General features: G+C 41.2%; 2 protein-coding genes across 9 annotated transcripts in view; one reads left to right on the top strand and one right to left on the bottom strand.

Annotated features, from left to right (window-relative positions):
• Nucleotides 1-3,879, bottom strand: part of STIL (STIL centriolar assembly protein) — a 19,568-nt gene extending 15,689 nt beyond the window's left edge. For 2 of the 7 annotated variants that reach the window (XM_083619548.1, XM_083619552.1), the window contains exons 1-2: nucleotides 3,392-3,879; nucleotides 862-930 (exon numbers count right to left, since the gene is read on the bottom strand). In XM_083619548.1, the coding sequence (XP_083475674.1) occupies nucleotides 862-896 (35 nt within the window). In that variant the 5' untranslated portion in view covers nucleotides 897-930; nucleotides 3,392-3,879. The other 5 variants (XM_083619550.1, XM_083619551.1, XM_083619546.1 and 2 more) reach the window with 5 other exon arrangements.
• CMPK1 (cytidine/uridine monophosphate kinase 1) lies at nucleotides 3,243-16,502 on the top strand. 2 transcript variants are annotated; one of them, XM_083619616.1, is made up of 7 exons: nucleotides 3,243-3,286; nucleotides 4,450-4,976; nucleotides 8,946-9,092; nucleotides 10,430-10,582; nucleotides 11,447-11,523; nucleotides 11,608-11,704; nucleotides 13,159-16,502. In XM_083619616.1, the coding sequence occupies exons 2-7, from the start codon at nucleotides 4,785-4,787 to the stop codon at nucleotides 13,198-13,200; spliced, it is 708 nt and encodes a 235-aa protein (XP_083475742.1). In that variant the 5' UTR covers nucleotides 3,243-3,286; nucleotides 4,450-4,784; the 3' UTR covers nucleotides 13,201-16,502. The 2 variants fall into 2 exon arrangements, with proteins under 2 accessions (XP_083475742.1, XP_083475743.1); XM_083619617.1 differs by lacking the exons at nucleotides 3,243-3,286; nucleotides 4,450-4,976 and adding an exon at nucleotides 5,003-5,241.

The raw sequence follows: 16,502 nt of genomic DNA, 5'->3' as shown, positions 1-16,502 counted from the left end.
GTCATGTCAGGAAATGCTGCCAGGCTGGGAGCTAACTTGCAGAGAGCTCTGGACTGCTACGAGTGCATGCAAGGCTTTAAACACATGTGGCACAGTCAATGAATATCAATATGATTATCTCAAGGAAAACAGCCCACACCTCTGGTTTTCCCAAGCAACAGTGGCAAACTGGTGTAGTAGAGGGGAAAGGAGGAGGGAGTACACCAGCAAGTAATATCAACCACAGTGGTACCTCTGGATGCGAACGGGATCTGTTCCGGAGCCCCGTTCACATCCTGAGCAGAACGCAACCCACGTCTGCGCATGTTACGATTCACCGCTTCTGTGCATGACGTCATTTTGAGCGTCTGCACATGCATGAGCGGTGAAACCCAGAAGTAACCCATTCTGTTACTTCCGGGTCACTGGAACACAACCTGAAAACGCTCAACCTGAAGCTACTTTAACGCGAGGTATGACTGTATCAGGAATAAACATGCACCAGATACATATTACTGTTACACACATAAACAAAGCCAAGCTACTGGAACATATCATGTTGTCCTGGGTTCCTTAGATGGTAGGGCAGAACCTAACTTTAAAAAATAAAAATAAAATAAATATCAGTGACACATTTAGGACTGAACTGTTATAATTAACAAGCAGTGATACAATTTCTAGCTATCCATACTTTTCAACGTCTTCAGGGTACTCTGTTCTATTTGCCTTTATAGTGACTGAGTCAGAATCAGGGCCTCAGGAAATAAACATAAAAACACCTGAACAAATAGGAAATGCTGCTGACGTGTGACTTGGATCCCTCATGTGACAGGCTGTAAATCATATTCATATTGAAAGAGATCAAAATTTCTGCAATAATACCTTTGGTTTTGAGACACAGGTGAAATTAGTTCCATGAGGCTTTAAGCATCCGTTTGATCACTTCACCCTCTGAGAAAATGCAAGAACAGGAATAAGATAAAAGATACAGTTAAGTACCGCGAAGTAATCATGTCTGATACCAGTATTTTAGCATACTCCATTTCTGATATATCAAGGGAAGTTATTTATTGTCTAACTTGCAACATCTAATCTGCAACCTACCAGCAACATTTTTTTTCTAGTCAAATAGTTGTATCTTGGCTCTCAAGTTTTACTTTTACATTATTCCAGTGCTAGGTCTGGTATGCCCATGTACATAATACCCACGTACATAAAAACATAAGAGCCTGCTGAATCAGGCCAATGGGCCATCTAGTTCAACATCCTGTTCTCACAGTGGATGAACAGTACACCTCTATCATGGTTATCACAATTTTGTGGAAGGGCTATTATTGACCATGGAACTTTTAAATAACAAGTAGTCAATGTGGTGCCCTCCAGGTGTTCTTGAATTACAAGTCCCATCATTCCTGATGACTAGTACTAGTCATTCTGGCTGGGGCTGATGGAAGTTGTAGTCCAACAGCATCTTGAGGGCACATTGGCTAACACCATTTTAAAGGCACAAATTCAATAACCGTCTCATTCCCCAGCATAAGTTATTGCTACTGTGTTCTACTGTTTCTTCCAACTGCTCAAAATCACAGTTAAGGTGACTAACAGTCATAATTTAAAATTTATGAAACAAAAACTTTTGTTTAAAGCAAACAAGAGTTTGCTTTCAGAATAGAAAGATATCTGTATTTGAAAATCAGCGGTGAATGATTCTACACTCCCCAAGAGTTGGTAGTCAAAACTCCATCCATCTGACCTGCTCATTTCTGCCTGCCCAAGATTTCTACTTTTTAAGATCACCATCACTTTTTATTGTGCTTCAGTGGTCTTTGGGGGCTTTGTCTATTTTGCCCAGTGAAAGAAGCACTGCACTCAAGAAAGCAAACAGCAATGCTAGTTCAAACCACTGCTCTCAGATTTCCCTCCCACCAGGTCACCAGAACCATCCCCCACAGGTCAAATACTAGTTGGCAATCATCAGCTTAATGTGGTGAATTACCAGTATTGAAATCCTATTAAATTCATAGGTAGCCAGCAAGCAAAAGATGGGCTAAAGTGGCATTTTTTTGAGCCAATTCAAAATCAAAAGTGATCAGTATTAGAGGAATATTAATTTGTGAGCATTTTATATAACTGGGTGGTAGGCAACATCACCCTAATTTCAAATATTAACTGCCTCAATTTTTATGACTGCCCCCTCCCAAACCCATTTAATTCAAGGTTTGGGTAGTTTGCCTACCCATGTGCTAGTCCTTCTGGTGTTGTGCACTGCTACAACTGCCAGTATTCTTGGCATATACTTTTATTCTTATTTTGTTATACTATTCTGCTATTTCATAACGGTGAGCCGTTTATACCTAAGAATAATGATGATGATGATGATGTTGGGGGGAAAACCTTAATAGTAGATAAAACAGCTGCGGCTCTGGATTTTTCCCAAGGCGATACACTGAAAAACACGGATCTGAGCCATGTTTCCCCCAACCCAACCTCCGCGTCCCAGCCCCTACTGCACCTCACGGCCAGGCAGTGGGGAGACGAGGGGACTTCACCTATTGAACGTCCACGAGGCCCACAAGCTGTGACAGAAAGAGACAGAAACGCTGATTTGCTCGTGGACGCAGCTCTGCGTTTTTAAAGAAAGGGGGAACAACTTATTTGAAAAGCGAAACACCTGGTCTAATAGACAGGAGCGGCGGGGGGGGGGGAGCTAGTTGTGAGGGAAGCGTACAGGGAACCGAAGGGGCGGAAAGGAAACGGCGGGCGACGCGGGCAGAGCCCTGTGAGAAAAACCACCCAGCTCAGGCGCAGCGGCTCCCCACCTACCTCACGACTCCTCGCCAGAGCCCCCTTTTCCACGCGCCGCCAACGCACTCTCAGCGCTCGAGAGCCTGGCGCGGCGGCCAAGGTGTAACCGAATTCCTACCTCCTCCCTGTTGTGGCGGCTCCGATGGCGGCACGGGCGGCCAATCAGCGATCCCTCTCCTGCGAGGTCCACCCAGCCAATCGCGGCTCGCGACCCCTTCTATTAATCGCTGACATCGCGTCAATCAAAACCGTCGCACCCGCCCAGCAGGTCTCCGTAACCAATCCAAAAGCCCTAAATGAGACTAAGGCCCGTTGCGCGCGCGCGGACCTCTTGTGGGAGGGATATTTAAAAAAACATGGCTTTGTTTTAAACGGTCGCAGCAAGGGAGCTATTGCGCAAGCGCAGAGTCTGAAAGTTGAAAGAGGAAGGGGCGTGATTCCTTTTGTTACCTTAGTGATAACAGATACCTAGGCTTCGAGCGATGCTTCAGAAAGTGCTTGGGTAAACATAGTTGTGGGACGGTCTATTCAAGTCATGCTTACATATAATCTTGTATACGTTTTCTTGAATGCCGCTATATTTCAGGGGATTCGCCCCAGTAAGTACCTCCGAGGGTCGTTGGTAGGACTACTCGGCATGTCTTATTCAGAACGAAGTCCATTTTCAGTGGGTAAGCGGATACAGGATGGAAGCCTAAATACATCGCAGCAAAAACGTTATTTTGGCGCCTTAAAGACGAACAGTTTTAAGTGGCATCATCTGCAGACTGGTCTACTTTCAGCTGATATATGTCATCCCCGGTTGCAAGATGCTTCCTCTACTACACCCTCACCTGCCAACTAGAATGCATCTGAAGAAGTGGACTCTTGTCCACAAAAGCGGGAGGGGGCCACAATGCTTCGGCTTTGTGGTGCTTTGTCTTGCCCTCTTCCCAAACAATGCCAGCATAGTAGCATTTCTGCTGCCAAAAGTTTGCAAGCAATCGCAGAAAGGACAGAGACCTACAAGAAGCTCCTTTCGGGCACGTATCGCATGCATAAATCCATATATACTTCCAAACGAGAATAGGTATTTATAGATGTCTATCTCTGTGTGTAGAGACATCACCTTGCCAACAAAGGTCCGTATAGTAAAAGCTATGGTTTTCCCAGTAGTGATGTATGGAAGTGAAAGCTGGACCATAAAGAAGGCTGATCGCGGAAGAATTGATGCTTTTGAATTATGGTGCTGGAGGAGACTCTTGAGAGTCCCATGGACTGCAAGAAGAACAAACCTATCCATTCTTAAGGAAATCAGCCCTGAGTGCTCACTGGAAGGACAGATCCTGAAGCTGAGGCTCCAATACTTTGGCCACCTGATGAGAAGAGAAGACTCCCTGGAAAAGACCCTGATGTTGGGAAAGATGGAGGGCACAAGGAGAAGGGGGACAACAGAGGACGAGATGGTTGGATGGTGTTCTCGAAGCTACCAGCGTGAGTTTGACCAAACTGCGGGAGGTAGTGGAAGACAGAAGTGCCTGGCGTTCTTTGGTCCATGGGGTCACGAAGAGTCGGACACGACTAAACGACTAAACAACAACAAAACAACAAATCTCTGTGTGTGTATGTGTATATGTGTGCGTGTGCGTGCGTACACACATACGCGTTTCTTTGTTTCTTTTTTAGTTGCTCCTGAAAGTGTCCCCTCCTCATCCAAGTAGGATCCCTCCTAGACAAGGCGACCCGCCCCCCGTCTAAAACAGGCTCTCCTCCGGAGCCCTTCACGGGACGCCGCGCGGGCACAAGCGCGTAGCCCCGCCCTCTCCCTTGGCTCCGCCCCTCCCTGCCCGCCATGTCGCCCCTCCCCCAGCAGCAGCAGCGAGAGTGACCGGGCGGGAACCCGGAAGCGCTTTCCCTTCCTGGTGACACCTCAGCAGCCACCTCAGCCGGAGGAGTGAGGTGGCGTCGGGACAGTTAGCGAGCCCACCATCCCTGCCGGCGCGGCGCTCCCCCCCCGGCGTATGTTCTGTCGCTGCCTCTTGGCTTCCGCGGCTCGTGTCGGTCCCTCGGCTCCTCGGCTGGGCGCGGCGGCGGCGTCCTTGGCTTCTTCCGCCCCTTCCCCTCGCTTGCTGCTCCTCATGAAGCCGGTGGTCGTGTTCGTTCTCGGCGGGCCTGGCGCCGGAAAGGGGACCCAGTGCGCCCGCGTTGTGGAGGTAAGGGACGGAAAGGGCACCTCGTCTCTTCTCCCTCTTTCTTCCCTCCGCGATAGAACTACCATGCCTAGCAAGCAGCGCGCCCGTAGAAGCGCCCTAGTCCCTGTCAACCGGCGCCCAGAGGATGATGGGGGTTGTAGTTGTGACCGACTTGGCTTGTGGCCCTCCAGATTCTCAAATGGTTTGGACCAGACTTGATACCGGTGGGATCAAATATGCTACGAGTCTGGTGTTGAGGCTCGGAGCTAGAAATAGCAGTTGCACGGTAAGCAGGGCAACGGATGTTATAAGATACACGTGATAATAAATCTTTTCTTTTCAACAGAAAAAAAAATAGATAAGCAAAAACTGTAGACGTCTCAGGGATGCTCCTGGGGAAGGTATTCCACAGTCAGGCACAGAAAAGGACCGATCCTCAGTAACTAAGCAGGTGCTTATGGAAGGCAGTGGTGGTTATGTTGCGGGCTAGAAAAAGCTTGGGTTCAATGCTCATCTAAACCTCTGGCGTGATTGTTTCTGTTAGTAACTTATGAAGATCTTATATTTGGAGGGTAAAGAGGAAAAAAGCAATTTTGTGCACCTTTGCATTCATTCTTTAATTGGGGAATGGTTCGAGCTATTCAACTCTCATGGCTTCCAACTAATTGAAAGAATCTTCATAATCAATAAGCTGCTGGTCTTAAGATTTGTTGGGAGATGCTGTTGGGTTTAAACTGATTTCAATTTGTAGTATAAGTATGCCCCTAAGTTCTAGAAACTCGCATCAAGGTGTAAAACCATGTCCAACTTCAAGGCTACAATTACACGTTGAGGGGGTATGAGGCAAGTACACATAGCACTTCTGCCTTAGAAAGTTTGTTGGGAAGAACCAAAGAGTGGTCTACTTAAGCCTCTCTCTCTTGAGGCAGGCAGGGTTTCCTTTGCAGGCTTGGAGACATAACTTGTTAAAAATAAGGGTTGGTATGAGTCACAAATTTTGTGGCACTATAAAACCTTAAAAGTCCAATTTGTGCTGAAATCAAAAGTTGGCAACACAATTAGGTCATAAATGGTATAAATGCATGTTGAGTTATGTGTTCTAATACCTTATTCCACTCTGAATGTAACCTTTTCTGTAATCTGTGGTGATGATGAAAGCATACATTGTGGCTCAGTGCTTAATACTTCAGTTTAGCTTTCAACTGAATCAATTGAAACAAAAAATACGATTTTGACTAGTTTCTCAGTACCATTGCAGTACTACTAATGGTAATCTTACACCACATACAGTCATGAGCAAAGGAAGGAATAAGGCATAGGTCACATGTCACAATGATTCTTAGTAATGACTTACAGCTCGGGTGTGGCTCCCAACTGTAAAACTACTTGCATTGCTTCACTAAGATCCATTATTTGTATTGGCAAAATGCTGGCAAGAAAATATTGTCTTACAAGGCAAGGAATGCAGTACACATTTTACCCCATCCTTTTAAGATCCTCATAACTGAGGATTTTTGCTATCCAGTATATGAAGGAGAGAACACAATTTTGCCCTTGTTGCAAAAGTGCCCTCAAGTGCAGTAATTTACTTGTCTGAATAGGTATGACCAGAAAAAACTCTGATGTATATAGGATAAAGTAAAGGGTTGCACTTTGGAATACAATCTGTTCCCTGCTTTGGATGACATCACTATTTTGAAATAAGTGGAGCAAGGACAAGACTTTCCATATACAACTATGTCATATCTTTCATTTCAGTCCTGGCTACATTTACAGCCCTGTCCTAAATGTTGCACAGCAGAATGTCACAGGATTGTTACCTTACTTATCTAATTACATCATACAGCCACCACATTACAATTATCCTGGGTGGTTGTAAAAATTGAGGTCTACAGTTCCACTCTCTGCAAATATAGTGAATTCTGGAAGTCGAGTAAATGGCTCTATACAGGCAGTAGAGCACATTTATTTCAGTGCAGTGCTTTCAAGAAAGTATACATAAAATTGCATCTTAAGATTTTTTTTAAAAAGTTTAATGTATTGTACAAAGCAGTTAAGTCAGAATATGCTAACTGAGTTGTGGGTTAGATTTACAGATACATAAATGGGTGCCAAATAGAGATTTATTTCTGCCTGTTCTCTTCTATAGAAAATGTTTTTAAAACCATAATCCTCAACTGCAGACAGAAATACTGCATGCCGGTGTGAGGGTTTTCAGGGTAAAACTTCTTATGAAAAGCTTTGATTTAGGTTATAGCTTCTGTAGGTAATATTAGGAATAACAGACTTATTATTTATATACAACATTAGTTTAAAATATGTAGTAAGGCTATGGAGCACACCACTAGGATCCTTTGAGAGATATCAGTATGCAAAATTTTGCTTTGATGTTTTGCAAAGTAACATACATTTCACTGAGATTTAGGTGAATGTGTACAGTATTCCTAACATTGTCTTCTAGCATAACTTTCTTTTAGTCCTCTGTTGGTGGAACAGGAATTCAATGAAATTGTTCCTGCTTTGGCATCTGTTGGGTTGGTGTAACATCTACATATTGTGCTAGCCAAATTAACGTTCTAAATTCAGAGCAGTAAACAGTAATTATATAAACAAGCAGAAACTTATGGTGCAATTACACACCCACCCACCCTGCTCTTTAGCCAGGTAGCTTATAGAGCAGTAAAAGCAAGGCAAGGTAGACTCCTGCCCTTAGGCTTGCAATGTAAAAGATGCATCAGAAAAAGAAAATGGAGAGGAAGGAAGGAGAAAATAAGCAAGCTTGGATAACAATTCTAAGTTACAAGTTCCTATAATGATTAGTTAGGATGGAAGCAGTTCAGAAAGAGGAGAAACCAAAATCTACTGCTCTCCATTGCCTTGCATCCTTTCTCTTTTTCTGCTACAGCTTGATGGAATGATTCTGTTCAGGTGACAGTTGTATTTGATAACACTTGTAACAAAATGATAACCTTATTTTCAGTTAATTGTTCAGAAGTTATCAATGGCTATTAACAGTTAGGATGGTTGCATGCTACTTTCAAATTCAGAGGCACAATGCTTCTGAATACTGGTCACTGGAGAGCAATGTTGGAGAGGTCTACAGGCCAATTGATGTGTGTCCAATTGACACATGACCTTGCACATGTGCATCCCCACAACCTGGAAGTGGCTGGGAAAGGGAGTGGGGCAGCTTAATGTGTGCTTCACCAACAGCAGGGGGGTCAGGAACACAACCCTTGTGCAAAACAGTCATTGCCTATATTGTCCTTGCTGCTGTACTTGTGGGCAGGCCACTGTGGGTTGCAGGATACAGTGGTACCTCTGGTTACGTACTTAATTCGTTCCGGAGGTGCATTCTTAACCTGAAACTATTCTTAACCTGAAGCACCACTTTAGCTAATGGGGCCTCCCGCTGCTGCCGCACCACTGCTGCACAATTTCTGTTCTCATCCTGAAGCAAAGTTCTTAACCTGAGGTACTATTTCTGGGTTAGCGGAGTCTGGAATCTGAAGCTTATGTAACCTGAAGCGTATGTAACCCGAGGTACCACTGTACTGGTCTAGAAAGGTCCCTTGTCTGATCTGATGGGGCTGCCCTTATATTCTTAACATTGCCAGCTTTCTTTGGCACCTGGGTTGAATCGTGAGTCATTTGTCCAAGTGAGCTTGCTATAAGGGAAATTCAGTGTATTTTAAAACCCTGTTGATTACGTGAAGGTGTTGAGGAAATGGAAGACATATTAACTAATAGGTTTCTGCAAAGTTCCATGGAGGAAATCATTCCAACATATGTGAGAGTTCTCACAAAGTTACATATTAAACTTTGGTGAGGGAGCCTAAAGGAAAATGTTCTATGCATATGTGGATTGCATGTTGTCTTTTAGTAATAGTGATGCATGTGGTGCATTTAAAAAGAAGAATACGAACAATTTCATTTAAGATGTTGCTTATACTTAATTAAAAGATATTTAAATGTATATTTTTCTTTTAGAAATACGGTTACACACACCTCTCAGCAGGTGACCTGCTTCGAGATGAGAGGAAGAGACCGGGCTCTCAATATGGAGAGCTCATTGAAAGTTACATTAAAGATGGAAAAATTGTTCCTGTTGAGATAACCATCAGCTTGTTAAAGAGGGTAAGATTTTAACACTGCGCTGAGTATACAGTTTTCCATGGGAAGCTATAACAAAACAAAATAGCATAAAACAAAACTTTAATGTGGTTAGATAAAAATTTGCTTTCCCTTTGTTAGTAGCTAACAAAAACATGCAAGGCCGGGGGGGGGGGGGGAGAGCTTTTTCAGCCTGACCGCTGCATTCCCTTGTGGATCGTCTTCAAGGGAGGGGCACATGCACACATTCCAGCCAGGCAAAAGAACTCTCAAGGGGTGTGTGGAGCAGAACTAATGCTAAGTAGAAGCCCAAGTGCCAGGCAGAGAGGTCTGGAGGACTACATTCAGGCTCCAGGCCTGAGATTTCCTACCGCTGTGCAAGACAGATAGATGAATTGCTTTTGTACCTGTTATGTTTTTCATAAAAAACAATGCTTTTCTCTTTAGGGTTGCCAGAACCCTATGTGGAACAGAAACCAGCAGATATTTGGTCTTTATGAATGCACTGATCCATTGGGATTTCTGTCTATATTATTGCACTTTATGTGTTGTTTAAGTGCAAGATAAACATTTGTTATTGTGATAAGAATATATAGAATAGTATTGTTTATGTGAATGCACTGCCGGTTACGTCTTGTGTGTTTGTAAAACCCAGAGATAGGCAAATCACTCATCTACGAAGGATGTTTTTTATTAATAAATTCTGTACTCTGTTGCTGCAAGTAATTTGACTACATGGGCTATATATTTAGGATTCATTTGGCTAGAGCATGATGCTGATAATGTCAAGGTTGCAGGTTCGATTCCTGTAAGGGACAGCTGCATTTACCTGTATTGCAAGGGGTTGGACTAGATGATCCTCAGATCCCAATTCTGTGATTGGATCCAGAGTTGCCATTCTGTGAATGGAAGTGGCTGAGATCCTGCAAGGACTCCGTTTGGAGAAAAGGAAGGGATAAGCAATTCTCTTTCATCCCTCTTGTAGCTCTCACTGCCATCTCCTATTCTGATCTATGAAATCCTCCGCCTTTCAGAACATCTTCTCCTCAAGTTGCAGAGTGAACAAGGAATGAGTGGAAACTGTCTCTCCCCTGTTTCCTTCTGTGTGAATGTCCCATCTATTTTATTTTTGTGGTAGACATTTGTTCATTAAAATGCTTTTCCAATTGTGCCATAAGTATATTGGTATTAAGATAGTATGGAATTAACTTTAAGGTTGCAAGAAATGTATTTGGTACACCTGTAACAGTTCACATGAAAAGCACACGTGTATTTGTAGTACAGGGGGATTATTACTTAGATGTCACAATACTATGTTTGTAGAAAATCATGTTTAATATGAGCTCTCTGTTACCCATCAGGCTATGGATGAAACTATGGAAGCCAATGCACAGAAGAATAAATTCTTAATTGATGGATTTCCCAGAAATGAAGACAATCTTCAAGGCTGGAACAAAACCATGGATGGAAAAGCAGATGTATTGTTTGTTCTCTTTTTTGATTGTAACAATGAGGTAATCACAATATCAAGACACTTGCAACTTTCCTCTGTGCTGTATGAAGAGAGACAATGAAAAATGTTCCATTGTTCCATTTCTCTTTTCCCTTCTATACATTTTGATACTAATTACAGTATGTGTTAATTGGTTCCTTCCCACAATAAGCCTAGATAATTTTGTGGCAAAATTGTCTTGCAATTACAATTAACTGACATGGTGGAAAAAAGTTCTATTGAACTGTCCCATAGCAGAAAGAAGTATTGGTTACCAGAACACAATTAGAATTGTAGAAAGTGGGGGATATCTTTTTTTCTTTTGCTTCCAGCAGTGAAGAAGTCTTTGCGAGCACTGATATTCTATAGTATTCAGGCAAAATTAATTCTTATATCAACCACCTCTTTCCCCCAGTTCTGTCATCTTGAAAAATCACTTTGTCCTTTGCATTAGATAGGGTATTCTCTTTAGGAAATAAAAGACTGCATACATTCTTGAATGCTGTACATAAACAATAGTTCAGTATATGTGTTGTATTTTGCCTGGTACAGTGAATTTCAGTGGATAATTAGACTTCAAGGGCTTTTACCACAGTATGCTAGGTCCGTTTTGGAGATGCCTTTCTGTTCTACTGATTGTGAAATGTCAGATTTCACGTTGCTGGAATAAGGTCTAAGTTCTTATTTCACTTAAAAGTTTCCAAAAGTGGTGTTATCGATATACAGCATAAGTAATTGAAGGTAAGCTGAATATATTAATGCAAAATGTTTAATATATAGCTTTAGTCTTGTACCTTAAAAAAGCCAAGTATTTTGTTTACTTTTTGTAGCTTCATGTTTTGATAGTGGCTTCATGTTTCAATAACACTTTTATTTTTGTTTGAAGGTATGTATTAACCGTTGCCTTGAAAGAGGAAAGAGCAGTGGCAGAAGTGATGACAACAGAGAAAGTCTGGAAAAAAGGTACTGTGTCCATGCATAATTTCTGTGTTAGACTTCCTGATGCTTTTCAATTTCACGACTTTGCTGTATCTTTCTTTCCCTTAGAATCCATACATATCTAGAGTCTACCAAGCCCATAATAGACCTCTATGAGAAAATGGGCAAAGTTAGGAAAGTAGATGCCTCTAAATCTGTTGATGAGGTAAGTTGTGAAGAGAGAAGGTTTGGTTTTGAATTTCTTTACATGACCTATTAACCACACACAAGCACCAGGATTTTCTTAGGGCTTAAATATCCCAACTCTTCATTGCATTTTAAATTATCTTCTTTCTCTTACATGGGGAAGATACCAGGTAAATCTGTGGTCAGCGTTAAAACAGGAATGTCTTAACGGTCAAGCAATTTACACCTATTTTCAGTTCATCAATTCAAAACAGCTACCCAGATCCCAGTCACAAGCATGGCTGCACATAAGATTGAAAGTGTGTGCAGGGGGTTTCTTCAGGGCACCATGCGTACAGGAATAGGGCATGGATCCAAGTGCAGTGTACTTCATCCTACAATTGGCATGCCCTTATTGTCTAAGACAGGATGGCACAATGGTTGATGTGGTTGGCACAGTGAGACAGAGCTGCAGCAATAGCGTTAGCATTGCTTCTACTTACCAAGAGGGGGAGCACTGAGGTGGCACTGAGATTGGAATTTTGAGAGCACATTGACATGAGCACTAGATTCTCTGCCAGTATGTCCATGCAGTCCTGACCTCCCTTGCCACTTTGCCCTTCCTCTTCCTGGTAAGTGTTAGTGACTTGGCTGCAGAATCCCGAGCTTGCACTCCAGGGATCACACTATAAATTTGATTGCCAGGATTGGAAGCTCCTTGAGACCCTCCATTATAGTTTCTGATTTTTGTACTGCAGATGACATTCAAATGTTCAAATCAGTGCAACCAAAAATTATTATCAAGGGGACAATCTATATAGTGAAGACAGGCAGTTGAAATACAACTATGGCCTTCTGTCAGGAGAAGACACCATTAGTTTCCTTCTATCCCCTGAAATCCTCTATGCACCCCCAAAATCTGCAAAAGATTTGGGACCCTTGAGCAGATAAGTAGGAGAGGGGCAGAAGTCCCATTGTGTGAGTGGAAGTTTTCTTGTGCATCACAGTCCTCACATTAACTTCAATGACAGTTAGAAAATACTGATTTCACTGTCAATCCCGTCCCTTCTGTGTTTCATTGACTACTTGACATCCAAGCTGCCTCCATCACTGCTCTAAAACATTTACATCTGTTTTCACCTCTAATTGCCTTAGGCTGGGTGCTACATGTGCATGGTGGTAGATTGTAACTTGAATAGGCCTGTTGAACATAGTGATTATAAGAAACTCACAGTTCCATCCCTTTTAAGGCTCTGAACACTTTGTGTTAGTGTTTGTCCTGCCTTTTTATACTATGAATGTGTTTTTAGCTTTTACTCTCTTTTAGCTTTATGTTTTAATGTGCAGTGTTTGTTTTTTTGATACATCACTTGAGTTTATTTTTTCATTTTTAAAAAGCAGCTAATAAGTGCAATAAATAATTGTTTGCAGTATTCATGAAACGTGCTTGTAGGTATAATGTAGAAAAATTATATAATGTCTTTTCTTTTGCAGGTTTTTGGCAAAGTTGTGAAGATCTTTGATAAAGAAGGCTAGTTCTCTACTTGAACACTGTTTTCAAACTTGCTTGAATCTTGCTTTAAGAGCTGCTACTATAGTTCATTTTATAATGGTGATAAAATAGGCCTTTTTAAACACTTTTGTGTTGAAAACAGTTTAAAAATGGTTAATTTGAAAACCTGGTTTAAAATATGAGTTAGAATTAGATGTGGCTTGTCATTAAGATAGATACTGTCAAAAAGATTTGCAACTGGTAAAGAACCCTAATTGCAGAACAAAAATAGTAATTAAATGCTAATCCTAACCATTTTCAGAAAGCATCTGGTGATCCCCTTAATTTTTCTTTTCTTACTGCCCAAAGCCATGTTATTTTTTAGAATCCTGCATACAGAAATTGTAAATAGAAATAAGAGGGCCTGTTGAATTTTTTTTCGGTTTCTTTTTCTTTTAGTTTTGGACCAAATATGGGGAAATCGTATGTGTGTGTTTTTTAAAAAAATATGATATTTGCTGTTTTGAATGACAGGCAATTGCTGTAAGCAACAGTTTTAAACAGAGTATCCCCTTTGTATTGAATAGTTCTTGTTTATTTGGTTGCTAATAAAGCAATGACCCTCATGAGGCACCCCAATATTACCCACACTACTTGGAAGTTGTCCCGTTGCTTTCACATTTTGGTGCTCCCTGTATCCCACACATGCTTTTCCAAAGATAATGAGGAGCAACAGTATCTGGAAATCACATACGTTATAGTTTATAATCGGTGGGTTGGATTCAATCTACGTTGCACTTAGGTCCCACTGAAATCAATTTGAAAAGTTTAGTCATGATTAATTTTAATCCCATTGATTTTAATGGAAGAATGCAACCAGCAGAGCAATCCTTAACAGCTCCTGCAGGATCCATCCTGATAATCCCATTTTGCGAGTTTTGCACTGTCTATCCCCTGGAGCATAGCAGAAGCCTCCATCACAGCAAAACCAGGCAAATACATACCATCTCAGAGGGTTAGGACTGCAGCCTAACTTAAGTTGGGTCAAGCCTAGTGCATTTAGGGCTGAGGATTCAGATTATGTAGGTGCTGCACACATTTAGGTGTCTGTGTCTTTGCAAGTCATATGGGCATTTTCTATTTGCAGTACCCACAAGGGTTAAGAAATCAGATATTTGAAAGCAGCTATTATGGTAACATTCACTTGCCACACAACTCTAGCTGCATGATAAAATTAATCTAGAAGCTTTGTAACAAAATTATTTATTCAGTGATTTGAAGTGTATGTTTTGAGATAGGTTGGAGGGGAAATTCTTATGATTATATTTTCCACTAAAATTGTATAACTTGAACATTTCGACTCAATTATACGTTTGATATGGTTTGACCAATATAAAAGCATACTAGATCTGTATTGTTTAAATTTAATGTGTTGCTGGTGGCAGAAATGAGTTTTTAATAACTTGATTAATTTGGATAACAAAAACATGCTGAAATGCTTGCACAACTGTTCTAATTGCACATTTCTTTAATTTAAAAATGGCATAAAATATGGGGCTGGTTACTTAAATCTGTGGGGTTATTATTCTTTTTACTTTTTTTAAATGTCCATTGAATAGGATCTTGGAAATGTGATGATTCATATTTATTAGTGCACTCATTAAGGTTTCTTGTGATGGTTGCTTCATAAGCTACCATTTTAACTATGTTTACAACTATTATTTTTCCTGTTTTTGTCTCTCTCACACAGAATAGCATTTAGTGATATATTTTGTCTTTTAATTAAAATATAATTAAGGAACTGCAATTGACTTTGGCCAGCTGAACATTTGTGCTTTGACTTCACCGGTGTTCTCAAGAAGCAGAAAGCCTAAGTGGAAATGTGCTGTATTAGGATGAGATTTTTGCATTAAAATACACCATGTTATTGAGATTAGTCGCAAAAACTTTGAAACGTGCAGCTACTTTGCGGGGGCAATCATGGCCAACGTTTCTCAGAGCGTGTACAAACCAACACATAGTCTTAGTCTAGAGAATTGGCTTTTCAGTTACTTCCCCACAGGGAAACCTTGATTGTCTGCAAAGAGAGCCCTGTATATCTGCCATAGAATCTGCTTGTTGCACAGGATTCTGGGGAGTATTTTGGTGTGTACTCACAAAGGACTTTAGGAAGGTCTGTTGCAGCCCAGCTGTTACTCCTTGCAGACTGAGTACTCCATGCAGGACACACATTCCAGGAACCCCTCTCCTGATCCATTGTTACCAGTTTTGTTTAGTTTTATTGAGGATCCCTTAATAAGCATCTACGGAACTCTTGGTTCCTTATGACCTTAGTTTGAACCACTGTTATAAATTAACATACTGCTCCTACTTGTAGTAACAATCACTAAAGCTGATTAAAATCATCATCAATTCCCCCCTTCCCCCACAAAAATCATTCTATATACATCTTTGAAAATTGGAAAATCTACTCTTCTCCCTTTCTGCTGTGAAGGACAATCTCTGCAATTTGCTTATGCCTTGGTAGACATGCTTATGGCCTAAAATAGTGAATTTGGGAGCTGGGATCCTTCTTGTTGGTAGCATTTCCTGGAAGTGGGGATGAACCTGGTGTTTATAAGCATGCTGTGTTCTTGAACCCAAAAAGGAAAGGTAATCTATTTGTAGTGATTGTCTGCTACAGCAGGAAGACAAAAAGGGATTCAGTGGAACTAAATTCAGGCCTGAGTCAAAGGAAGCCTGAAGATGGATGGGTGCACAAAGGATTTCTTCAAATGCTCAGATAGGAAACCTGTATAACCATAGTTTGTGTGCAGAATGCTTCACATGCTTTGATTGTGGCATTTACTGCACCTCAATGTGCTGGGGGTAATGGATCTATGTATGTTGATCCTGTCTGTATGCTATCAAATAAGCCAACATAGTATCAAATGACCTGAAGTGTTACCAACAAAACTTTTTAGAAAGTCCTTTCGTAAAGTTAGTCATTAGATAAGAATCCTCATTGTAGTGATATTGCGGTGTTTGAATTTTACGAATATTAATCGAAGTGAGTATGTTTTCTTGCTATGTATTCTGCTATCTGTTTGAAAACTGAAACAACTGTATTTTTTATTTTTAAAAAATATGCTACCAATATTGAGTTTGGGGTTTAATCGTGTTGTTTAAACAATTGGGATTGATTCCTTTTGTCACTCTTACTGATGCCATGAATGCAGTGTTTTTCTCTCCACCCCCCCCCCCCGCCCTTTTCTGCAACCAGAAAAAAACTGTATAATTCCACGGAGCAGCAAATTGTAAAAAAACCTTCTAAAATGTACACAAATAAATTTTTGTTCTCAAGTAA

The sequence above is a fragment of the Podarcis filfolensis genome, assembly GCF_964270895.1.
Source record: "Podarcis filfolensis genome assembly, chromosome: 6".
In the NCBI taxonomy this organism is placed as follows: Eukaryota; Metazoa; Chordata; class Lepidosauria; order Squamata; family Lacertidae; genus Podarcis; species Podarcis filfolensis.
The sequence above is the reverse complement of the archived record's forward strand: the minus strand, read 5'-3'. Positions and strand labels throughout refer to the sequence as shown.